General features: G+C 39.5%; 1 protein-coding gene across 7 annotated transcripts in view; it reads left to right on the top strand.

The window, feature by feature from the left end:
* LPP (LIM domain containing preferred translocation partner in lipoma) overlaps nucleotides 1-27,289 on the top strand; it is a 739,124-nt gene that overhangs the window by 446,044 nt on the left and 265,791 nt on the right. For all 7 annotated transcript variants that reach the window (XM_018046708.1, XM_018046713.1, XM_018046723.1 and 4 more), the window contains one exon: nucleotides 7,936-8,625. In XM_018046708.1, the coding sequence (XP_017902197.1) occupies nucleotides 7,936-8,625 (690 nt within the window). The remainder of the gene's footprint in view (nucleotides 1-7,935; nucleotides 8,626-27,289) is intronic.

The following is a 27,289-nucleotide window of genomic DNA, read 5'->3' as shown; positions in this document are numbered from 1 at the left end:
ATGGACAGAGGAGCCTGGCAGGCTATAGTCCATGGGGTTGCGATCAGTCAGACATGACTTAGCAACTAAACCACCAAACCACTGTACCCTCTTACAGGTGACGATAGTGGCTAAGAATCTGCCTGTCAATGAAGGAGATGCCAGAAAGGAGAGTCTGATCCCTGAGTCAGGAAGATCCTCTGGAGTAGGAAATGGCAACCCACTCCAGTATTCTTGCCTGGAAAATTCCAGAACATTCCAGCACTATGGTGGGCCATAGTCCATGGAGTCACACGAACATAACTGAGCATGCACATCCCATTCTTACTTAACTCTTCCTACAGAATGAAGAATTCATTAAAGGGGGACAAGCATAGCCTCTGGGAGACCAGAGTGAGTGCTGTTGGATAAGTCCTTGTGAGAGGTGGTGTAGTGTCTTGGAACTGGCTTACAGTAGAGGAAATGGTGAAATGTAGATGTTGCCTATTTAGGGAATAGGGTCACCAGGATTTGATGCTTGAATGGGATGTGAGGGAGAGGGTCAAGAATGACTCCTAGTGTTCTCATTTGGAAAACACCAGAATGGACAAGAAAACCAAATGAAAGGCATGAAAAGCAGATTCAAGGAAGATGCTGAAACAGTTTTTAACATCTTGAGGCTGAAGAGTGTCTGAGACATCCAAGTAAACACATGAAATAGGCAGTTGAATATTTGGACCTGGTATTTCAAGTATAGATGGGTTCTGCAGAGAGAAATTCAGGAGAGTGTTCATACAGAGAAGGTATTTCAAGTTGTGGGCATAATTCTGGAGAGATTTAATAGAGAGGAGAGGAGGTCCTGTGTCAGATAAAAAGGATCATTATTCAGGGGCCATTGGGCAACATGTTGACTCAAGTTGTCAGTAGCACTTTTATAAAAATATTGGAAAAGTACTTCTGGCAGAAAGCTATAAAGAGGCTGGGTCTTTGCTATCACTGTTGAATAGACATGGTGGTTCTTGAGTGCCCTCTTTATTACAGAAGACAAATTTCTATCTATGGCCATGATAATTTGATTTTCCCTGGTGGCTCAGATGGTAAAGAATCTGCCTGAATGTGAGAGACCCGGGTTCAATCCCTGGGTCATGAAGATCCCCTGGAGAAGAGAATGGCAAGCCACTCCAGTATTCTTACCTGGAGAATCCCATGTACAGAGAAGCCTGGCAGGCTATAGTCTATGGGATCACAAAAAGTCGGACACTACTGAGTGACTAACACTTTCACTTTCAGCTTGCAGTTTGACTTCTTCCCAACTTATAGAAAAAGCAAGTCAGTTATTAAAATACTGTAAGGTAATTGCTTTAATGGAGGTCTATACAAAGCTGGGGCTTCCCCAGTGGCTCAGAGGGTAAAGCGCCTGCATGCAAGGCGGGAGACCCAGGTTTGATCCCTGGGTCAGGAAGTTCCCCTGGAGAAGGAAATGGCAACCCACTCCAGTATCCTTGCCTGGAGAATCCCATGGATGGAAGAGCCTGGTGGGCTACAGTCCATGGGGTCTCAAAGAGTTGGACACGACTGAGCGAGCTCATATCACATACAAAGCTGCGGTCCATGGGGTCGCTAGGAGTTGGACACGACTGAAGCGACTTAGCAGCAGCAGCATACTAAGCCCATAGTGGCTATGACTAAAGTACCGTAGAAGTCCTTCCAGATGATTTTTATGTCTTTTCACATTTTTATTTTTCTATTAAGCATTTTGTGAATATCATCAACATGTTAATCTCTGTGAGCTATTGGGAAGAGGATAGTATTTTAGGATGTCTCCCCGTTCCCCAGCAGTTTATAATCTGGTACAGGGGTGAATACATAGTAACTGTTGAATGAAGATCTCTAGACTTCTGAAAAGACATTACAGAAGAGGCACCACTTGATCAGAGACTTGAAGAATTAGTAGCAACTGCCAAGCAGAAGATGGCTGTGTCTGAGCGACAAAGGAGAAACATAGTGGAGAGTTATAAAGAACAAGTCATAGATTGTAGGAGGAGGTCCTGGCTAACAGATATGAGTAGACACCTGAGTGTATGGTCTATTTTTATCTCTACATAAGCCTAATATTGGATGTATACTGTGAGTGATGGTGGAAATAGGGAGGTGGCTGGACAGAAAGGCAAGGGCTGGATTGTAGAGTCCTTATACAGTGTATTTAAAAAGGGAGAGAGAATAATAAAAAGAGTTCAACACAAGGCAGAGTCATTTGCAAATGCAGATGAATAGAGAGTCAGGATCAAGTATTCACATTAGAGGTAATATCACTGTGACAGTATTGAGGCGATATGGGAGAGAAATAAAGTTAGATCATGACTATAAAGAGCTCTGAAAAGTGATGATGAAAGCCAGAACTCAGAGAGAGAAAGTGAGACTAGGGTAAAGCACAGGGATGCCAGAGATATTAAGGGCTTATGTAGAAGACATACCCCTCGTTCAAGGTAAGGAGCAGTGGCGGTGCGTTGCTGGAGCAGCTGTAAAGAGATACCCCATGTCCAAGGCAAGAGAAACCCAAATAAGATGGTAGGTGTTGCGAGAAGGCATCAGAGGGCAGACACACTGAAACCATAATCACAGAAAATTAGTTAATCTGATCACATGGACCACAGCCTTGTGTAACTCAATGAAACTAAGCAATGGCATGTGGGGCCACCCAAGACGGGCGGGTCATGGTGGAAAGGTCTGACAGAATGTGGTCCACTGGAGAAGGGACTGGCAAACCACTTCAGTACTCTTGCCTTGAGAACCCCATGAACAATATGAAAAGGCGAAATGATAGGCTACTGAAAGAGGAACTCCCCAGGTGGGTAGGTACCCAATATGCTACTGGAGATCAGTGGAGAAATAAGTCCAGTAAGAATGAGGGGATGGAAATAGTCTTTCATGTTCTGAATATTTTGCATCTAATGGACTTGAAATTAAAAGACGCTTACTCCTTGGAAGGAAAGTTATGACCAACCTACATAGCATATTCAAAAGCAGAGACATCACTTTGCCAACAAAGGTCCATCTAGTCAAGGCTATGGTTTTTCCAGTGGTCATGTATGGATGTGAGAGTTGGACTGTGAAGAAAGCTGAGCACCAAAGAATTGATGCTTTTGAACTGTGGTACTGGAGAAGACTCTTGAGAGTCCCTTGGACTGCAAGGAGATCCAACCAGTCCATCCTAAAGGAGATCAGCCCTGGGATTTCTTTGGAAGGACTGATGCTAAAGCTGAAACTCCAGTACTTTGGCCACCTCATGCGAAGAGTTGACTCATTGGAAAAGACTCTGATGCTGGGAGGGATTGGGGGCAGGAGGAGAAGGGGTGACAGAGGATGAGATGGCTGGATGGCATCACTGACTCGATGGACGTGAGTCTGAGTGAACTCCAGAAGTTGGGGATAGACAGGGAGGCCTGGCATGATGCAATTCATGGGGTCGCAAAGAGTTGGACACAACTGAGCGACTGAACTGAACTGAAATGAACAATGTAGAAGGCATGGTCATAGATTAGATTAGAAGTGTATGCGCACATGTACGCATGCGGGGGTGTGTTTAGGGAATGGGTGGGTCATGGGTGAGAGGGGTAGAGGAATGTTAGTTGTTATTCCACTTTGGGCATAAAGGAAGTTGAGGGCTTGCTCCCAAAGGTGGGCACAAGATGTGCACTTACAACCCCTTGTCTGTTCTTATCTCTCGGCCACAGCCAGTTCTTTCTGGTAGTGGAGACATCCATTCAACAGTTATTGATTATTTAGCAGTCCTTCCTCCAGACTACAACCTCCTGGGGGGCATGTAATCATGCCCTCTTCATCCTGGGATACTACTCTCTTTCCATTAACCTTGCCAAGCTTTCCATGTTGAAGAAGCCTAGAAAATGATTGATGGACAAATAACCATATTAGAAGACTGCTACAGAGATTCGAGCCTCAGGGGAAAAAATATATATGTGTGTGTGTGTGTGATCTTTAAAATGTGCATGATTTTCAAAATTAAAATGTTAAATCATGATAAAACTTCAAGAATTCCTGCAAAAAAAGAAAAAGAAATGCCAAAAATAAATATTTGGAAGTGTCTAATCCAGTAAGTAGAAAAGATTCGCTATGTATTTAATTGAATATGTGGGCAAGGAAAGTGTTGCCATAGCTCTCTTTTACCATGAAGAACATAAATAAATATGCTTTAAAATGATTCCTGTTCTTTACCCCCTTCCACCTCCAATGAGGTAAAGAGTTTTAAATTGCAAATGAAAAAAAAATTATAGCTAAGTGTGCTATTTTCACACACGTATCTATGAGATAGAAAACACTCAGAAACATGCCGGCACATACACAGCAGAATTTATAATATTGTTTTGAGAATCCTTCTCATCTAGTGAGCTGTTTCCTAGAAGAAGGCAGTGGCTCCTGAAATTGTGCCCTGATGCCTTCCTTCAAAGTCATTAGGAATCTTTAAGCAGTGTATGTGTGTGCACATGTGTGCATGTTCACCAAGAAAGAAGAGAAATTGGTTGAAAAAAGTTGCTTCTAAGGATTAGGATTAATTCTTTGTTGTTTACTTTATAAATATGACTGGTTTTCATCTTCAAAGTATGTGACTGTTAAGTATCTGTTTTGGGGGCAGACTCCTTTCCAGCTGCGGTGTAGAGTATGCCTGCCATTAACCCAGTTGCTCCGTCACTGTCTCCATTTATAGTTGAGTTTGTAAAGTGTTTAAAATAGGAACTCTGGGTTTCTGCTGATCTTGAGTCATCAAAGAAAAGAAAAGCTTTATTCGTTCTTATATTCAATTCCATTCATGCAGACATTTTTTTAAGATTGACATGGTTGACTAAAAAAATCTAACCTTGCATGTTTTTAGGTTCAAACTGAATCTTCTGTACTCTCTTCTTCAGAACATCAGGATCTTACTGAGTATTTATTTTGGAGTTTTTTCATGAAAGAAAGTGAAAGTGAAGTTGCTCAGTCGTGTCCGACTCTTTGCCACCCTGTGGGCTATAGCCCACCAGGATCCTCTGTCCATGGGATTCTCCAGGCAAGAATACTGGAGTGGGTTGCCATTTCCTTCTCCAGGGGATCTTCCCAACCCAGGGATCGAACCCAGGGATCGAACCCGGGTCTCCCGCACTGGGGGGAGACGCTTTAACCTCTGAGCCACCAGGGAAGCCTGTTTTTTCATGATATGTATTTTTACAAATTGCTTAATGTGGAAATAACATCTTTTATTGGGTACTATTGGGACCACCCTCCTAGAGAGGGAAATGCTACTCCACCAAGACAAGAATTTTCATGTTACTTAAATTACAAAAGGAGATGGCAAGTTGGCCCTATGAGAGGCTATCAAAAAGGGGAAAAAAGATAACTCTATTCAACATTTTCTTATAATTTAACAGAAAACTAAATCTAAGATTACAAAATCTCTGGGAAACTACAACTGAGACAAATCACAAATGATAGGAAAAGATAGCTGTCACAGTCAGAACCCAATAAAAATGCTAGCACACAGAAACCAGCCCCTTCCAAGGAACTGATTTATAAATGTCCTGTGTATATAGGTCTATTTGGGTATAGAGAAGCCATTAGGGACGAAATGATAGTCTGGGGCAAGCAGAGTCAGAACTGTCATCCTGTACATTCAAGAGGACCGACGTGCCGGGGAGCAGTTGATTGTGAATAGAAAAGAGTGTTGTGGAATAAAGATCCTAGAAAGGACCAGTGACCCTCCACGGTTGATAGCTGGGGACATCACAATCAGGTTCCTGGAAGAAATGTGACTCAAGAGTTTTTTAGTATCTGTCGACAGGGGCACTGTTGTCCGCTTTAGTTTAACACTGATGTGTTTTCACCTTCTACCTGCTCAATGAAAATAGCATCCCCTAATCACTGCGACAACGAAAGGCATTGCCGCACATTTCTGATCCCTCCCTGGTCACTAGGTGATTCCCTCTCCAGCTGAGAACCACTATATATTAATCAAATGTCCCTGGGATTGTTTTAATCTTTATCTCTAGCTGAGATCATCATAAAGCTATCCTCAGAAAGCCATATATCTAAATAGATCTACTTGGATATTATGGCGAGAATAGGATAGCTGTACCATCTCCAGCCTCACAGCCACATTCCAGGAGGGAAGGAAGAAAGGGGAAAACTAAGAAAGGATGATGCTATGTCAGGAGAGCTCTAGTTTTTCCAGAAATGCTTTGCATACATCTCATTAGCCAGAGGTGCATCACATGGCAACTCCTGCATGCAAAGTTCTAGGGAAGTGTGAGCATATTACTGCTCTTAAAAAAACACTGAAATCTTTTGAGTAATGGAGAAGGGAAGTGTGTATGAGAAAGCAGTTAGCAGCATCTGCACCCCTGCCATGTATATCTCTCTAATGGCTTGGTGTGAATAAACGACACTAGAATAATATTGAGTCTTCTTATACATATTGGAATTTATTTGGAGATTAATGAGCAACCAAAATAGGGTGTAGTTATTCATTTTTGTATTAACAAATCTAATCATAATAGGGAAGAGCAAAATTAAAATTCTGTTACTGGCATGTTTACAGATCCCTAATAGATCAGTGCCTCAGGATGAATGTTTGAATTTTCAGACCTTTTCTAAGCCTTTACTTATTCCCAGACTAACCAAGACATCTCACAGTTAAGCAAAAGGTCTCTTAATCTTTGTGAAGCAAAAGGTCTCTTAATCTTTGTGTTCTTAGGTCCTTTTTAGGATATTCAGCAAATATTTTTGAATTGAACAAATGACTGCAACAGAAACAGAAGATATAAAGGGAGGAGAAGGCTGCTTTTGTGTTATCTTTAGTAAATCACTCTTAACAGGAATCTGATCCTAAATTTAGTATTTCTTTGATTGTGCCAGGGGTATATGTTTATTCCTCTCAATGCTTCTCATTTTTATTTTTGTTCCCTCTCTTTAGCCCTTCCCCTCTCTTTTTCTAGTATTGCAGTTGATGGTGATCAAGGCTTTGGGCAGTTTGTTTGAGATCACATTGTTCAATTTATTTTCTCTTGGCTCTGATATTTCAGTATGTATTTAAAAAAGTCATTACCAAGTCCACTGTCATAATTTTTTTACTCTATTTTTTTTTAAAAAAGAGCTTTATCTCTTACATTTTGATTTGGGGTTATTCTTTGTATGTGGTGTAAAGTAAGGGTGCAGCTTCATTCTTTTGCATGCGGATGTCCGGTATTCCCAGCACCACTTATTGTAAAAACTACCCTTTCCCCATCAAATGATCTTGGCACCCAAGTCAAAAGTCAAGAGACTGTGTATACAAGGGTTCATTTCTGGGTTCTCTGTTCTATCTCATTGGTCTATGTTTGTCTCTATGCCAGTAGAACATTGTTTGCTTATTATAATTTTGTAATAAATTTTGAAGTTGCATGTGGGAACTTCAATCTTCTTTTAAGGTTGTTTTGGCTATTCAGTCTCTTGCGATTCCATTTTTCAGAAAAGTTCAGTTGGAATTTTTACAGGGATTACATTAAATCTATAGATTACTATGGATAGTATTAATATATTTACAATATTGTCTTTCAATCCATGAAGACTGCATGTCTTTCCATTTAGTTGTGTCTTCTTTAATTTATCAGCAGTATTTTATGCTTTTCAATGTGTAATTCTTTCACCTCTTTGGTTAAGTTGTTTTTTTTTTTTTTTCTGAAGTTTTTTTTTTTTCTTTCTTTCTGATGTTATTATAAGTGGAATTGTTTCCTTAGTTTCTTTTCTGGATTGTTCATTGCACAGAAGCACAATTGATTTTTGTGTTAGTCTGTGAACTTTTAGATGGCAGGAGCCATGCCTTCTTTATGTTTTGCAGAGCTAATACAAAAATATAATAACATTTATTAATATTTGTTTATGTATATTTATTTTGCATTAGCAGTAACCTTTGTCTTTTTTTTTTTTTTCCTTTTCTCTCTCCTGCTTTAGGGCACTACTAGTTCAACAGCTTCTCCTCCAGTCTCCACCCCTGTCACAGGACATAAGAGAATGGTCATACCAAACCAACCCCCTCTGACAGCAACTAAGAAGTCTACACTGAAGCCACAGCCTGCACCCCAGGCTGGACCAATCCCTGTGGCTCCAATTGGAACACTAAAACCCCAGCCTCAGCCTGTCCCAGCTTCTTACACTACAGCATCCACCCCTTCAAGACCTACCTTCAATGTGCAGGTGAAGTCAGCCCAGCCCAGCTCCCATTACATGGCTGCTCCTTCACCAGGACAGTTTTATGGTTCAGGGCCAGGGGCCCAAGGTTATAACACTCAACCTGTCCCTATCTCTGGGCAAGGTCCACCTCCTTCTACACGGGGAGGCATGGATTATGCATATGTTCCACCACCAGGACTTCAGCCTGAGCCTGGCTATGGGTATGCTCCCAACCAAGGACGCTATTATGAACCCTATTGTGCAGTGGGGCCTGGCTATGGGGGCAAAAATGACTCTGATCCTTCCTATGGTCAACAAGGCCATCCAAATACCTGGAAGCGGGAACAAGGGTATATTCCTTCTGGCCCTGGGAACCAGAACCCTGCTGGGATGTATCCAGTTGCTGGTCCCAAGAAGACCTATATCACAGATCCTGTTCCAGCCCCCTGTGTACCACCACTGCAACCAAAGGTAGGAAACTTATTAACATATTGGTGGGAATAAAAGGATACCTTTCTCTGCCTGCCTTCCCCAGAAAGCAGAGCCTAAGGCAAAAGTATTAATATATGTTCTATTTTTATTTCATTAAAAAGTACAGTCTGAAGGAAGTGCCTGGATAGAGGCAGGAAAATGGGGAGATCCTATTTGGGGATATGGGAGAGTATTATCAATATGACTTCTGTTAAGTATCAAGTACCACTAATTGTTCAGTTTTGAAGGACCAGCTTCCAAAAGACCGTATGAACCATAGCAGCTTAGGATAATCTCTTCCATGGGAAAGAAGGAAAACTAATTTATTTTCCCGCTCTTGTTTCCTGTTGATCAAAGCCTTCTACCATGGGTTAGAGACTTCCTCACAGTTAGATGTTGCATTTACTTGGTCACTAAATAGATCTGAAGCATCTGATGTCTTAGCAGGGATAGGGAATCCCTAGGTGTGGAGGTGAGAGGTGCTCAGGGCAACACAAGATGAACTGCTATCATATTGGGCTCTTGTGAAGGTGGTCACAACCCAGGCGAAGTTGGTGCCACAGTGACTGCTAGGGAAGAACAAGGGGATAAGGGCCCAGGAGACAGCTGAGGCTAAGGTAATACAGATTCCTTGTCTCATTTTCTTTGGGAGGGGGCTGCAATATAGTGGCCCTTGTTTATCTACATCAGTGATCCTCCAGGAAAAATATTACACTCCAACCTTTAATTCTTTTAGGCAACTTAAAAAATTTCTTTATGACAGTTCTCTTATTTATTGTTTGATTTAATTTCAAGCTTGTATTAGTTTTAAGTCAACGTGTTTAGTTATGAACTTCTTATGAATAAGCAACGTATAATACTGTACACACCTACTCACCTAGAGCTTGGGTTTTTCTTGACTGCTGGAACCAACATGATGATGTTTCCTCTCATTATGAAAAGAGGAACCAAGGAGAGTTACTTGGAAGGAGTGAGATGGAGAAACAAATCTAGTTTACAGCCATTGTGTTAAAACCAAGCTTTCCCTTCCCTTTAGTCAGAACTGTGAGAAATCAGAAATTGGAGAAGCCTGGATTAAATAGAAGTTCATTGGTAACCTGGGTGGATGGAAGTTTGTATCATATATATTTAACCCTTTACACATTTGAGATTGTTAATTTTGAGACATATCCATTTGCATTTTCAACATTATAACAAAAATTAGTGAGGTCCTCACTCTTCCAGGGAGTTTATTCAATCACTATTCTTACATGAAAGCATCAGCTCTGGTGCAGATGGATTTTAGGTTCCTTAGGGGTAAGGAACCCTTCCTAGCAGGTGAGGGCTGAGGATAGCTAGAGGTATCCATCTATCTTATGAATGCCCATTACATGGAAGTAAACCAGCCATGATCATTTTCCATCATAAACACTCCAAGCAAAAGTGTTAAGTGCTTTTGAGACATTACTCTTGGACAGGCTTTCTTTTGAAAAATCTCTTTATGAAAAGAAATGTTATTAAGGGTTTTCTGTTTTATTTATTTATTTTTAAATATTGCCCAAAATAGCCAACCTGGGCAGCCTTGCCCTTTGTTAACATTGCAGTATATTCGTTTTCATCCCTCCTGGCCCTGAAGTGACCTGTTCAGAAAAAAAATGAGGTTATTCAACTTTACCTCACTTTGGGACAACCACAACACATTCTCCTATAGAAGATTGAAAGTTTAGGTTGAGACAATGGCCTTCACTGTTTAAGGTCAAATGGCTATGCAGTTTTGCCCTGTCTGAAACACCCTGACTGTAATGGGATTACTGGGTGATCATACTAAGGGCAGGAGACTCAGGCCTGAGTTGTTTAATGATCCTATTACCCAACCTGGGGAAACAGACATGAGACAGAGCAAAAGTATGTCTAGGTGGAGAGAATGACCTGGTGAGAAGTACTGAACCCAAATTCAAGTTTCCTGTTTTCCCACCGTGTCTCTTGGCAATCTGGAAGCAATCCAGTGGAGTAGGAAAAAGAATCCGCGCCCACTGCAAGACCTGGAGCTAAACTATTAGGTCCAGACACATCACTGGTTATTTGGTCCTGTCTTCATCAACTTACTTGAATGAATTTCTATTAACCACTCTCCAGAAAGCTTGAAACTTTATTTTCCTTATTGGAATAAGATAATTATTCAAGGTGATCTATTCCATTATTGAAGATCCTGGATATCAGTAGATTTCTTGTCGTTAACAAAAAAAAATCTGAAATATTTATTTTTCAACAATCTCATATGTTTTAACATCATACTGTACATTTAAAAATGAAAATCAAATCATGTACTTCTTGCAGTGATTATTAAGGAGAGTGATTAGAGGTTGATACTTAGCCATCTGTCTTTGTTTGGGGAAATGGGAAAGAGGCTGATGAAGCTACAGATATTGTCTGTGTATGTTGGAGGGCATTGATGGATGAAGGGGTGGTCTCTTTCACAGTTGATCTTTGAGCAGAACACTACTGTATTCAACTGCACCTGTTCATAGAGGACCCTATTGTCTCAAATAGTGACTTGACTTGGCTAAGCGATCTGACTCTTGGCTTGAGAAATGAGCTCCTAACTCTAATCCCAGTTCCTCCCTTGACATTCTTCTTTCAGCTTGAGGAAAGCCTCTAGACCTTTTTATGTCACACTCTCAGCCTCAGTAAAGTGGAATGTCATCTTCACTAATTAATTAATGATTGCAAAGAGCCTGGAAATTTCCAAGGGCTGAATAATTGCCAAGTGAGGACTTGGATTCAGCTTTTACATGGGCTTTCATTTATTTCCAATTTTTTTAGGCACTGATGGAAAATATACCTCTGTTGCTTAAAACAATTATCTTTTGTTACCTTGAGAAGTTCTTAAGGATTTGGCATTTAACCCATTAAGGAAAAAGACTTTAAAAAATGAAAGAAATCAATCTCCTTTACGTTAGAGAAAAGCTACTTTAATTTCTCCATGCCATGGTATAATATAAAAGAGGAGGTAGATGAAAGGAAGGAGAAAATAGGAAAGAAAAGGAAAAGAAAAATAAAGGAAAAAAAGAATGAAGAAAAGAAGGAGAAGCCCAAATCAGAACCTGCAAGGCTTAGGAGATCGTGATTATATTTGTGTTTCCATAATGTGCTGAGCAATGAATTTGCATGCTACAGTAGACCATAATGTGTTTCCTGGACCATCTGAGCTGAGTTCCTTGGAAAATATTGTTATAAGCAAGTTTTTTTTGTTTGTTTTGTTTTAAGAGAGAAATGTTCCCTTCTCACTGGAAATCCTCTTAAAGTCACAGTGGAATCTCTTCTCTTTGCCATTTTATAAAAGCTTATATCTGTGAGTTGCTGTGTTGTTCACAGAACATTTTTCCTGTGTGTTAGCTTCACATTCCTGTGAGATGGGATGTGTATTTTCTCTAATTTTCATGTGAGGTGAGTCAGCTTGAAAGCCCCAGAGCCAGGACCTCGAGCTTCCACTTCCTTGTCATAAACCTAATCTATGACAGCCTTGGCTCTGGTGAAGAGACAGATTGTTATTGTTGTTCAGTGGCTCAGTTGTGTCCCAACTCTTTGCAACCCCATGAACTGCAGGCAGGCTTCCCTGTCCTTATTTCCCAGGGTTTGCTCAACTCATGTCCATTGAGTCAATGATGCCATCCAAGCATCTCATCCTCTGTCACCCCCTTCTTCTCTTGCCCTCAGTCTTTCCCAGCATCAGGGCCTTTTCCAGTGAGTCAGCTCTTCACATCAGGTGGCCAAAGTATTGGAGCTTCAGCTTTAGCATCACTCCTTCCAGAGAATATTCAGAGTTGATTTTCTTTAGGATTGACTGGTTTGGTCTCCTTGCTGTCCAAGGAACTTTCAAGAGTCTTCTCCTGCACCATAGTTTGAAAACATCAATTCTTTGGCACTCAGCATTTGCTGCATAATATGAAAGAGTGCTGGTACTATGCATCTCGGGAAAGCTGTGGAGGCCCACCTAGTGTGGCAGTTAGGTTACATTCTGAAATCATCTGGTAAAATTTCCTTGGAAAATCTTTCAGGATGGGGAGAACTTGGAGATCAGCAAACCACATTTCAATAAATCCAACGCAAAGTTTTGTGTTGGTTTATTCAGAGTCAGAACAGATCACTGCTGTTTATTTAGTGTTTGAAACTAGGAGATATTTAATGTTTCAGAGAGGAGAGTGAAGGTAATGAATTTCAGGGGTCAGTGTTGACAGGCCCCCAAGACCTGGGAATTGTTGAGATTAAGAAAATATCTGAGAATGTTGCCATAGTAGCATTTCAAATATTCAAATAACATCAAAATATTTAAATTTCCTTTCATTGTGGAAAAGAGAAGGTGGTATAGATTGGGTGTCTGGCAGAGACTTGGTGGCATTTGGGGGAAAGCTTTAGGGTAATCCTCTTTCTAAATATCACACAATTCCAGGATCAGAGAAACAAAAAAAGAGATAGGATATGGAGAGGGATGGATACAGATACAGGTTTCGGGTCAGATGCTAGTAATACTTGGATCTGTATAAAGCTGAGGATGGAGGAGATGCTTGTAGAGGACAGTGACTGTAATATTAGTAATTCCTCTTTACACAGGGCTTTTCCATTTCCAAAATGTTTCATGGATCTCGCAGAAAAACATGAGTGACAAGCACAGATAGAGGTGTTTGTCTCTCTATTACTGATGGGGATTCAAAAGCTCAGTAAGAAGAGCCACTCACCTAAGTTCATATGCCAAATTCCTGGATGAGCCACAATTCCCAATTAGGTTTTTGGAAGGCTGTCCTCTTGGTTTTCCACCTGGTAAACTGTGGCGGCTGTTTTGGTGTTCGGGTGCAACGAGTGCCGCATCAGCATCTCCAGCCACCGTGTGTGGCTCTGCTGTGGCTCTCCTGATGGGCGGACACGTCAGTGGGCTCTGACAGTCGTGGTGCTGTGTCACGAGGTTAACAGCTGGAGGGGGAATCACCGGTTGAACCCCTGATGGGCACCCAGCCTTGGCATTGTGGGACTATGCTTCCTCTTCGTCATCACCCAGGTACAGTTTGTCCCAGTGTTTCCACCTTCACAATATCTCAATTCTGCTTTCTTATTGAGATCCTCCTTGCTTCTCTCCTGGTTCAGTTGTCCCACCTGAGCCGTTGAAATGGTCTCTTAATGGGTGTCTCTACCTCTACTCAGAGACACGGTTCAGCCCCTGGGTCAGGAAGATCCCCTGGAGAAGGGAATGGCAACCCACTCCAGTATTCTCGCCTGGGAAATGCCATGGACAGAGGAGCCTGGTGGGCTACCAAACATGGGGTTGCAAAGGAGTCAGAGACGACTGGGTGTGCACACATGCTGCACGGCCTCTAGTCTCACTCCACAGTCATTCACTCTATACATGCTGCCAGACTACAGTTTCTACTCCTCAGCTCTGCGCTTGTCACTAACTGCCTTTTTTTAAAAAACGTCCGAAGTTCCAAGCCAGTTATGGGATGAATTGAAACTCCAGCTTAGATTCCAGTTTTATCTCCTCCTTTAAGCACCCCAGCTTCCAGCTAAGAAATTACCTGCCTAGATATTTCTCATCTTGGTAGCTTTTGTCATGGAGCACCTTCTTTCTTGAATGCCTTCCCAAACCTCCCTGCAAATTAAATATTTTCATATTCAATGTGACCCATTAAGACTGAGCTAAAGTGGTCATCTCTCTTGTGAAGCTTTTTCTTTCTAAAATTAAGCTGTGCAGTTTTTACTCTCTCATGGAAAGTTCCACACTTTTACTGTACTAGAGTCATTTATGTACTTGTCTTCCACCAGCCTATGCATGCATGCTAAGTTGCTTCAGTCATGTCTGATCCTTTGTGACCTCATGGACTGTTGCCAGCCAGACTCCTTTTTCAGTGAGTTTCTCCAGGCAAGAGTACTGGAGTGGATTGCCATGCCCTTCTCCAGCGGATCTTCCCAACTCAGGAATCAAACCTGTGATTCTCATGTCTTCTGCATTGGTAACTGGGTTCTTTACCACTAGAGCCATCTGGGAAGCCCCACCTACCTAAGATTTAGAGGATAAAAATCAGATGATATCTGAACACTGTGTCCTACTGAATAAGACAGTACAATGAAGATGCTTGAAGAAGTGTCCTATGTCCTAATAAAATAAGGAGTAAGCCCTGCTTTAGAACATAGTAGATTGGTCATCAAAATCCCAAAATCCAAACCTACACCACCAAATCAGCTTAGGCAAACTCAGTAACACACATGTCACATCAGCAGCTTAATATCTAAAGTAGCCATGCAGTTTCTCCTGTCCGCAATTATGCTCATATTTTACACTCCTTCTGGAATACATGTGTTTATGCTTTTATGTTCATCGTGTGTTTTACTTTCTGCATTTGCCAAATGTCTATAGAATTTGTTGATTTGGATTCTTTAGTTATCTCTTTGGGGTTCAAATTATATGCAATAAAATGTATACACCTGAGTGCATCACAGTCAAGATAGAGAACATTTCTACTTCACCATGGAGGTTTCTCAGGCCCACTTGCAGTCAGTCCCCTTTACCTTCATCCCCAGCAACCTTTATGCTTTCTAACATGTATTATGTTTACCTTTGCTAGAATTCCATACAAATAAAATCATACATTCATGGATTATTTTTACCTTTGCTAGAATCCCATATAAATAAAATCATACATTAATAGTATACAGTCTTGCATCTAGACTGTTTTTACTTATAATTTTTTGAGCTTTATTTGTATATGCATCCATTGTATGGATATGCTAATTTTGTTTACCCATTCATTTGTTTGGAGGCATTTTTTTTTCTATTTTAAATTATGAAAAAAGCTGCTATGAGCATTCATGTACAAACCTTTATATGAACATAAGTTTTTCTTCGATAAATACCTAGTAGAGTTATTGCTGGATCATGTGGAAACTATTTAACTTTGTAAGAGAATGCCAAACTATTTTCCTGAATGTAACATTTTACAATCTCACCAAGGATGTATAAGAGGGCCAGTTGCTCCCTAACCCTAGAAATACTTGGTGTTATGAGCCTTCTTAATTTTAGCTATTTTCATGCTCTATAGATATATCTGATTGAGGTTTATATTTACATTTTACTTTTGATTAATGATGTGGAACACTTGTTATTCATGCACTTGCTGGCCATTTGTATATCTTCTTTTGTGAAGTGTTATCACAGTTTTTTGCCTACATTTTAATTGCTTTGTGTCTTTTTATTGTAACAGTACATTTTATATTGTGAATAAGAATCCTTAGATATATGCATGGCCAATATCCCAGTCTGTAACTTTACTTTTCATTTTTTTCATGTTGTTTCCTAGGAGCAGAAGTATTTAATTTTAATGAAAGTCAGTTTATCACTTTTATTTTCTACAGTGTATGCTTTTTGTGTCTTTAGATATTTTTGCCTCCTCATGGTCACAGTCAGTTTTTTCTATGCTTTTTAATTTTTTTCCATTTTTTTTTTTCAGGTAAATTCAGGGCTACAATTCACTTCAAAGTTGATTTTTGTGTACTGTGTGAGATAGGGGTCAAAGGTCACCCCCCATTGGTATATACACTTTTTCCAGCATGAGTTGTTGAAAAGACTCTTTCTTCCATTGAAATACCTTGACACCTTTGACAAAAATCAATTGATCACAAATGTGTGAGTCAATTGTTCTATCCTATAAACTTATGTATCTATCCTTAAGCCAATGCCACACAGTCTTCATCTCTGACTTTTATAAAATATTTTGAAATCTGGAAATATAATCTTTCCATCTTTATTCTCTTTCAAAAGTGTTTTGACTATTCCAAGTCTTTTCCATCTCTGTATAAATTTTAGCTTCAGCTTGTCGATTTCCACAAAATTGCTTGCTGTGATTTCAGTTGAGATCATGTTGAATCTATAGATCAATTTGAGAAGAGCTGATATCTTAATACTGAGTCTTCCAAACTATGAGCATGGTATATCTCTCATTTAAGCTTTTATTAAGTTTTCTCAACAATTTATTATTGTTTTACTCATATTTTGTTAAATTATTTCTTATGCTGGATGCTATCATAAATGGTTTTTTAATTTTTTTAGATTCATTTTTATTATAGTTGTTTTACAATATTGTATAAGTTTCTGCTGTACACCAAAGTGAGTCAGTTGTGTGTATTCATATATCCATTCTTTTTAAGACTCTTCCCATATAGGTCATTAGAGAGTATTGAATAGAGTTCCCTGTGCTATACAGTGCTGTTGTTGTTGTTGCTATTGTTCAGTCACTAAGTCATGTCTAACTCTGCAACCTCGTGGACTCAGCACACCAGGCTCCTCTGTCCTCCACAGTCTCCTGGAGTTTGCTCAAATTCATGTCCATTAAGTTGGTGATACTGTCTAACCATCTCACCCTCTGTTGCTTCCTTCTCTTTTTGTTCCCTTCCATCTGTCCCAGCATCAGGGTCTTTTCCAATGAGTTGACTCTTCTCGTCAGGTGGCCAAAGTATTGGAGCTTTTGCTTCAGCATCAGCCCTTCCAATGAATATTCTGGGTTGATTTCCTTTAGGATTGACTAGTTTGATCTCCTTGCACTCCAGAGAACTCTCAAGAGGCTTCTCCAGCACCACGGTTTGAAAGCATCAATTCTACACCACTCAGTCTTCTTTATGGTCCAATTCACATCCATATATAACTACTAGAAAAGTCATAGCTTTGCCTGTATTTACCTTTGTCAGCAAAGTGACATCTCTTTTTAATATGCTGTCTGAGTTTCTCATAGCTTTCCTTCCAAGGAGCAAGCATCTTTGAATTTCATGGCTGCTCTCACCATCCACAGTGATTTTGGAGACCAAGAAGATAAAATCTGTCACTACTTCCACTTTTTCTCCTTCTATTTGTAATGAAATGATGAGACTGGATGCCATGACCTTAGTTTTTTGAATGTTGTTTTAAGCCAATTTTTTCACTCTCCTCTTTCACCTTCATCAAGAGACTCGTTAGTTCTTCAATTTCTGCCATTAGAGTGGCATCATCTGCATGTCTAAGGTTGTTGATATTTTTTTCAGCAATCTTGATTCTATTTTGTGATTCATCCAGCCTGGTATTTCACACAATGTGCTCCATCTAAGTTAAATAAAGCAATGTGACAATATAGAGCCTTGTTGTACTCCTGTCCCAATTTTGAACCAGTCTATTCCATATCTGGTTCTAACTGTCACTTCTTGACCCACATACAGGTTTCTCAGGAGACAAGTAAGGTGGTCTGGTAGTCCCATCTTTTTAAGAATTTTCCATAGTTTGTTGTGATCCACACAGTGAAAGGCTTTAGCATAGTCAGTGAAGCAGATGTTTTTTCTGGAAGTCCCTTGCTTTCCCCATGATCCAACAAATGTTGGCAATTTGTTCTCTGTTTCCTCTGTCTCTTTAAAACCCAGTTGGTACATCTGGAAGTTGTCAGTTCATGTATTAGTAACCTATTTTATATATAGTAGTATATATATGTTAATCCCAGTCTCTCAATTTATCCCTGCCTCTCTTTCTTCCTTGCTAACCATAAATCTGTCTTCTACATCTGTGACACTATTTTGTAAGTAAGTTCATTTGTACCATTTTTGTTTGATTCACATATAAGTGGTATCATATGGTTTGAAGATATCCTAGGTCCCTAATCTTTTTGGAAAATTAGATAGTTTTAATAAATGTCTTTAGTAATGTGTAATATTCTGTATTTAAGGGCAAGAGAATGCACTTCATTTTGCATATAGAATCACTGATTTGTCCATCTAGAAATCTCCTTTCCTTCTTGGCCAGCTGCAAACACTCATACTGTCCTATTTCAGAGAAGAAAATACAGTTGTTCCCTTCCCCAGCAAGCAAAGAGGCTTGACCACTATCAATGTGTAATAATTAGTGGTAAGCATAAAAATTTTGACAGATTTTACACACAGAGTATCAGGAAATATCCCAAAGTGAAAGTCAAATAGTTGACTTCCCAAAAATGCTACTTCCCTAGAAATAGTTACTTGTTATGTTAGTTCTTTGATTTTCTGGAACCTAGAAAACAACTTTCAGATTCACTCTTAGCAAATAATATGATGTTTGCTGTATTTCATCCTTGGAATTCTGGGAATGTTCTTTAGAATATACGATGGAGTAAAGACAATCTCTTTAACAGGTGGTGCTGGGAAAACTGGTCAACCACTTGTAAAAGAATGAAACTAGATCACTTTCTAACACCGTACACAAAAATAAACTCAAAATGGATTAAAGATCTAAATGTAAGATCAGAAACTATAAAATTCCTAGAGGAGAACATAGGCAAAACACTCTCAGACATAAATCACAGCAGGATCCTCTATGATCCACCTCCCAGAATTCTGGAAATAAAAGCAGAAATAGACAAATGGGGTCTAATTAAAATTAAAAGCTTCTGCACAACAAAGGAAAATATAAGCAAGGTGAAAAGACAGCCTTCTGAATGGGAGAAAATAATAGCAAATGAAGCAACTGACAAACAACTAATCTCAAAAATATACAAGCAACTTATGCAGCTCAATTCCAGAAAAATAAACGACCCAATCAAAAATGGGCCAAAGAACTAAATAGACATTTCTCCAAAGAAGACATACGGATGGCTAACAAACACATGAAAAGATGCTCAACATCACTCATTATTAGAGAAATGCAAATCAAAACCACAATGAGGTACCACTTCACACCAGTCAGAATGGCTGCGATCCAAAAATCTGCAAGCAATAAATGCTGGAGAGGGTGTGGAGAAAAGGGAACCCTCCTACACTGTTGGTGGGAATGCAAACTAGTACAGCCACTATGGAGAACAGTGTGGAGATTCCTTTAAAAATTGCAAATAGAACTACCTTATGACCCAGCAATCCCACTGCTGGGCATACACACCGAGGAAACCAGAACTGAAAGAGACACATGTACCCCAATGTTCATCGCAGCACTGTTTATAATAGCCAGGACATGGAAACAACCTAGATGTCCATCAGCAGATGAATGGATAAGAAAGCAGTGGTACATATACACAATGGAGTATTACTCAGCCATAAAAAAGAATTCATTTGAATCAGTTCTGATGAGATGGATGAAACTGGAGCCGATTATACAGAGTGAAGTAAGCCAGAAAGAAAAACACCAATACAGTATACTAACACATATATATGGAATTTAGGAAGATGGCAATGACGACCCTGTATGCAAGACAGCAAAAAAGACACAGATGTGTATAACGGACTTTTGGACTCAGAGGGAGAGGGAGAGGGTGGGATGATTTGGGAGAATGGCATGCTAACATGTATACTATCATGTAAGAATTGAATCACCAGTCTATGTCTGACGCAGGATACAGCATGCTTGGGGCTGGTGCATGGGGATGACCCAGAGAGATGTTATGGGGAGGGAGGTGGGAGGGGGGTTCATGTTTGGGAACGCATGTAAGAATTAAAGATTTTAAAATTTAAAAAATAAAAATAAATAAATAAATAAAAATAAAAAATAATAATAAAACTAAAAAAATAGAAAATGTAATATAGTTTATTTCAGAAGTTTACTTACTTAAATATAACAACTTAATAATAACTTAAATATAATAATAATGTGTAGCATTTTTTTTAACAGATTGGTGTCAGAGCATTAAATGACCCCTTCCTGGGGCTTCCCTTGGGGCCCAGCTGGTAAAGAATCTGCCTGCAATTCAGGAGACCTGGGTTTGATCCCTGGGTTGGGAATATCCCCCTGAAGGGAAAGGCTACCCACTCTAGTATTCTGGCTTGGAGAATTCCATGGAGTGTATAGTCCATGGTGTTGTGAAGAATCAGACATGACTGAGTGACCTTCACTCACTGGGTCGTGAGTTGGTTTATCCATCTAGGCTCTCGATCCATAGGTTTTGGCCAAGTGTGGTTATACTATAGGGTTGTCCCTGTGGGGACCTTAAAGGAGGGTAAATTGCTAATTAAAAGGAAGTCATTGCTTTTTTCTTATTGAGGAATAAAGAAATGGAGAATTCAGGACTACAAAGATCAACCACATCGAGCATTTTTATAACCCCTTACACAATTTACCAGGCACTTTCATATGTGGGGAAAACTATGTAAGAGATCTGGAGGCAACTTACCTAGTAAGTACACCAACACCCTAGTATCATACCAACAGCCAGTGTCAGGAAGGATGAGCTCTTAGGTCACTGACTGCCAGCCCCAGTGTGTTCTTTCCACTCCATGACACTTGACTCCATTCATAGCTGCCTGTGTTTACCTCTGTCAGCTCACTGTAGAAATCCAAACATCAAATATTCCTTGGGCCCAACAGTTTAGGGATTAAAACTTTAGATTTGTATTTCTGGGGCATATTAATAGCTTATTTAACATTTTAAACCCAGGGTTCAGTCAACATTATATTAAGAGTCCACGAGGTGAAACTATATACTAAATATAAGTTCCAGATAACAAGCCCCTTTTATTGTCTTTATAAATGTTTGGTACATTGATTGCTCAAACAGAGACCCCTTGCTTATTTAGCGTGTATCTTTAGGGACTATTATGAAAAGCGATATGAGAGTAGAGGTATGCTTTGTATTCTTCATGGATTTGTTAGCTAAATATATATTTCATGGTACATGCATACAATCTTTACCATGAATTTGGACAGAATTACTATAACGATGATACTTACAATCTTTACCATGTGGCTCAGTGGTAAAGAATCTGCCTGCCAAGCAGGAGACATGGGTTCAACCCCTGGGTCGGGAATATCCCCTGGAGAAGGAAATGAAAACCCACTCCAGTATTCTTGCCTGGGAAAACTCATGAACAGAGGAGCCGGTGGGCTACAGTCCATGTGGTGGCAAAAGAGTCGGACACCACTTAGCAGCAAAAAACAGCAACAATAATCTTTACCAGAAGAAACCTTATTTTTAATCCTGCTACTCGTCCCATCCAAAGGACACAAAGTATTGAGCAGTCTCTATGAGATAACTGAGGCTGTAATATCTGCAGAGACAGGGAAATTGCTAGTGACCAGCAGAGAACCAGAGAAAAGTTAAAGAAGGCAGGTGGGGAACATGGATGAGGGCTCAGCCAACTGCAGCCCATGGCCAATCTCACCTGGCACCTGGTTTTGTAAATAACGTGTTGTTTGAAATTCAGCCACACTCCCTTGCTTGTGCCTTCTGCCTGAAATGCCTTTCCCCAGATAGCCACTCGACCTGTTCTCTCACCTCCTGAGAAACTCCACTCTAAGGTTCCTTTGCTGGGGAATTCCTCCCTGACCGCCCTAAAATCCCTCCCCTGGCTCTAGGTGCCCCTTTTCACCTTGACTTCATTTCCCCTGTAATATTTATTACCATTGAACATACTGTGTTCAAATATATGGCACCCACTAATGTATGATTTCCCCATTAATGTATGATTAATGTGTTTTCCCCATCCCACTTGCCTTCTACTACCTAAGCTCCCCAGCCCTCTTTTTAGCTCCATGATAGTGTTGACATAGTAGATAGATCCTGATAGATCCTGATATAGATCCTGTCAAGTCTGAGGTTTGAGTTCCAAACTACAAGGAATGTCCTATGTGATGACAGATGGGCAAGTACTCTTTTTGATTATAAATACCACACCTATTTGAAATGTTATTCTTATATTGGAAAGACTTAGAATAAAGGAGGGTAACTAGAAATCTTAAGTGATAGATGGTTTTAAATATTTTAAAGCCATATGGATCAATAGCTGCTAATATTGATAAAATATTTTTATCAGGTTCTGTGCTAAGCACTTTCCATGGATTAGCTCATGCCATCTTCTCAGTAACACTTTCCAGTAGATAGTGTTATTATTTTCATTTTGCAGACAAAAACTGAATCTTGGAGATATCAAGTAGTTTTCTTAATTCAGAAACCCTTTATTTTATAAATTTTCATTAATATAAACAAAGTTAAGAGTTAAAGCTGATGAGGTCATCTTTATTGGATGACAAAACACATGGCTTCATTTGTACATTTACTCACTAAAAAATTACTCAACCTCTATTTTTAGTGCTGGGTTAGAGTCAGAAAGAGGAAAATAATTTCATTCCTCTTAAAGCTTACATTCTAGTAATGTTTTCAGAAGAGAAGCAGTAAGACATAATTTTAGACAGTGATAGGTGCTCTGAATATCCACTTCCCGGGTGGCACAGTGTTAAAGAATCTAGCTTCCATTGCAGGAGACCTGGTCAATCTCTGGGTCAGGAAGATCCCGTGAAGTAGGAAATGGCAACTCACTCCAATATTCTTGCCTGGGAAGTCCCTTCGACAGAGCCTTGTAGGCTACAGTCCATGGGTCACAGAGTCAGACACAACTTAGTGACTAAACAACAACAACAACTTGCTCTGGATAAAATATTTTAATAATGGGATAAAGCATGGCTAGTTTAGGTAGCCAGCTCAGGAAAGACATTGAAGAAATGACCTTTGAGCCTAAACCTGAAAAATGCACAGGGGCCAGCTCTTGTATGATCTATCTTTGTGAGGAAAATTCCCAGCAGACAACAACAAGGATGAACCCTCTCAGCTTGGCATTTACAGGAATAGAAGGAAAGCCAGGGAAACTAATCAAAGAGAATGAATAAATTGAGGTGAGAAAGGTGAATAAGGTCCAGATCTTATGGACCATACTAAGGAATTTGTCATTATTCTAAGAGAAGTGGAAGTCCAATGGAGACTTTCAGCAAGGGAGCAATAGGTCTGGTTTTGTTTTGAGAAAGCCCCAGCCACTGTGTAAGATCAAAGTAGATGTTGGAATATTTTTTCTATTCTGCTGCTTCTGTGGTTCCCTTAAAACTATTGAAAAGATGGGCTTATAAGCTTTCTTATTTGCAAACAGAAGAGCTTTATGTCAAGAAATGTGAAGGTATGGGCCACTTTATGAGTATAGAGTTTATAGCTCCAGATTCTTACAGTTGTCTATTTAAACAGACTCACAGGCTCTAGCTGTAAGGGCAGTTAGAAGAATATGGTTATTGAATGAGAAGTAGAAGTATCAAAGACACACCTTACTCTCTCACAAGTGGCAGGGCAGGTTTTCCCCACACAAGTAGGAATGAAAGCCATGGTAGGTAGTTCAAGACATTTGGGAGACGAACTAGAGTTGACTGTTTTTCAAAATCTTCTGGTTTTAATTACTTCCCTGTAAAGATCTACTATGGCACTGCTATATATATATATATATATATATTTTTTTTTTTTTTTTTTTCTTTAAGTGGCACTTGGGCAGTCTCTGACCGCTGCTACCTTCCTATTGATCAGCATGGAGTACTTTGTTGTTGTTTAGTCTCTAAGTCTTGTCCAACTCTGTGACCCCCTGGACTGTAGCCTGCCAGGCTCCTCTGTCCATGGGATTTCCCAGGCAAGAATACTGGAGTGGGTTGCCATTTCCTCCTCTAGAGGATCTTCCCTATCCAAGAATCAAACCCACATCTCCTGCATTGGCAGGCGGATTCTTGACCACTCTGCCACCAGGGGAGCCCCAGTAAGTATCACACACACACACAAAGAGCTAACATCCCCACTTGTTTAGAGAATAGAGCATTTTCCTCCACAGTCAGATACTTAAGGATAAATAGCTCACAGGAATTGTAAATGCTAAAAGAAAAGCCCTGAGAAAGTTCTAGTGATCTTCAGAAGAGGTAGCTGTCTTAAGTTTTGGAAGGCTTCAGTTAGGATGTGATCTCTATTAGTTCTGAATCAGTAGGAATGAGGGGTTGGAAAGTAGGCAAGATTAGATTGTATAATTGTCCAGAGCCTCTAATGGCTGTACAATCAAAAGTTCTTGCTTAATTTAAATTTATTTCAGTATTAAATAACTGCCATTCTGATTCTCCATTTTTCTAGCCATTTACCTCTAACCATAAGATCAATTTATAAAGGCTGGCTCACAACCTGTATCTTTACATGTGATAGCTTAAAGACAAGCATGTGCTGTATAGATAGCGCAGTGAACTCTACACATTGGTATCAATAATAGCCTATAATGGAAGATAAAATGTAGAAAAATAATATATTTTTACATATATATATAATCTGTATAACTGACCACTTTGTTGGACACCTGAAACTAAGACAATATTGTAATCCAACTGTGTTTCAATAATTTTCTTTAAAAAATTAACAACAAAAGACAAGCATGCATAATGAACTCTGTAACATAACCTTTTGTTTCTTGTCAAAGTTAGTTGGTAAGTAATAACTCATACATGATGTATATTAACAATAGTGATTTTTACCTACTTATGACCCCTTAGCAAGTACATGCTAATCACTTGAGAAACTTTATGCTTAAAAGTCTAGTGTGGCCAAATGTCTATGTGTTCTGAAGTTTTAAAACCTGCTTTCAGGTATGAATGCCAGATGTCACCCAAGATGAGTTATTATTTCTCTTTGTGATCCTTTCATGTGCATTGGCTCATTTAGTCCTGGCAGAAAGTATAAAAGAAAATAGTGTTGATACCCTGATTTTTTACTAAGTGGGAAATTAAGATAGAGAGTGATTAGATTGCCCAAGACCACATGACAAGCTCTTAGCCATGATACTACACAAATTCTCTATAAAAGGATGTAAACAGAAGTCCTCCCTGGTATGTGGCAGCCCCACCTTAAACCTTAAATCAAGCTTTCTTCTGATCTTGTGTAGAACCCACATGTTAATCTGCTGAGGATACCTTTTCTTAGCATCTAGTTTATTAGGACATTACCTGCTAGGAAAGGTTTGTAATAATTTTTCTGACAGATGACATAAGTTCATCTCTTCATTTCTCATCTACCAGTCTGTCCTGCCAGGCACTCATGAAGCATCAGTGTTAGGGGTGTGATGGGCGGGCTACAGAATGGAGCTAAATGGAATATCATAGACAAGAATCTAGCCGATAGCCTTGAACTTCAGTGAGAAAAGTACTACTGAGCTCCGAGAGATGCAGGACAAATCGCATGAAGATGCATGAAGATGAAGGCCTCCTCAGAGGCAATGTGTGACATCAGCACATGTGTCCATGTGAGAAGGAAGGACTTGAAACAAAACCAAGAGTGCCAGCTTTTCAAGTGTGATATAATTTCCCCCAAACATGTGAACTGCTTGCAAAATGCCAGGGATAACATTGTTTTATACATTGGCACAAGTGATTGACATTGTCATTGGAGAGCTAATCAGCAAAGAGTAAAGGGGAAGAAAAAGTTAAAATAATCTGTAAAATTCAGCCAGTTTATACCCAAAGTAGAAAGTCAGGCAAAGTGAATATCCCATTGACTCGTGACATTTGCTATTGATTTCAAATGAGTCCATCCTGAGAGGGATTAAATCAATCAATAAAAATCCTGAACTGTCATTCTTGAAATCCTCGGGTAGAACACTGATTTGCATTCCTGTGGGAGAAATGCCAGATGAGTGAGCCTAGGCCAGGTTTGTTTCAAAGCCTTACTTAGTGAACCGTGGAAGTGTGAACTTGATCACGTGCAGCGCTCAGGACTGTTTGGCCCTCTGTGGCGGTTCTATGGGTTCTAGTGCCAGGCCATCAATAGGGAGGCAAGCACAAGTGTGTGCTGCTGCGTACTTTCCTTTTTTTCTTTTTTTTAACTGCATGGATCATGTTCATAAAGGACCCTTTCCTTTAGCAAGACGTTGTTGGTTTTTTTTTTTTTTTTAATTTAATGTTTTTTAGGTGAGTCATTGTTTTCCATTTTATATCCTCAGGTTCCATGCTTATACCTGTGCTAAGTGTTAGCATTCTCTATTAAAAATAGAAGTCTGGTTTTCTTTCTAGACTTAACCAATTACAGTGTCAAAATGAAGTCCTAGAAATGAAAGTGAGCCTTCCCAGTAGTCTTCTGGAACATAATAATCACCGCAGAAATGTTCTCAGTGATTGGGAGTTCTTAGATTTTTAGGCTGTCAGAAAGGAAATGTATTCCTTTGTTTTCCCAAGAAGTCATCTTGTCTTTTTATAAGAAATTAAGACCCAGAGAATGATTGTCCAAGGTCTCACAGGTAGGATCTAAACACAATCTTTAAATCTCTAGATTTGGTAGGTCAAGATCAACCCTACATGTACATTAATAGGTCCTTTATAATTTCTTCAGATAAAGTAACAGTGAACTTTTTAATGTAATACATTCTCATATCCATTGTCTCATTTGTTCCTGAAAACAAAACAAAACTTGTCAAGATGGACAAAGAGTAAACTATTATCCTCTTTTACAGATGATGACATGATTTTAAAGAAGTCACTTCCCCAGTTTTGCACACTATATAAACCATAAAATTCTTGTCCCTTTGTCTATAAAATCCAAATCATGTAACATGGAACTAAAAGGAATTTCAATTCCTAGCTTTTCTGTTTATAGAATGCCCCCTGCAGTCATTTAACATTGAGGCCGAAAGACAGGAAATTCACTAAACAGGACAGGAATAAAAGATGTGGACTGATATCTAGTGATATCTAGGTGTTCTTCAGTACTCCCTCTGAGAAGGGTCTGTAGATAATGGGCTGAATGGACAAATCTCAGAAGCCAAATGAACCTTTTGATTAAATGACTGAATCCTATTCACCACTTGGTAGTTACAATATAAACAACTGTTTAAGATGAAAAGTTTTTATAAAGAAGTATGTACAAAAAGTAAGGATTTCCAACAAAACAGCCTT

Source organism: Capra hircus, chromosome 1 (genome assembly GCF_001704415.2).
Source record: "Capra hircus breed San Clemente chromosome 1, ASM170441v1, whole genome shotgun sequence".
Lineage (NCBI taxonomy): Eukaryota > Metazoa > Chordata > Mammalia > Artiodactyla > Bovidae > Capra > Capra hircus.
This window is presented reverse-complemented; position numbering and strand designations above follow the sequence as displayed.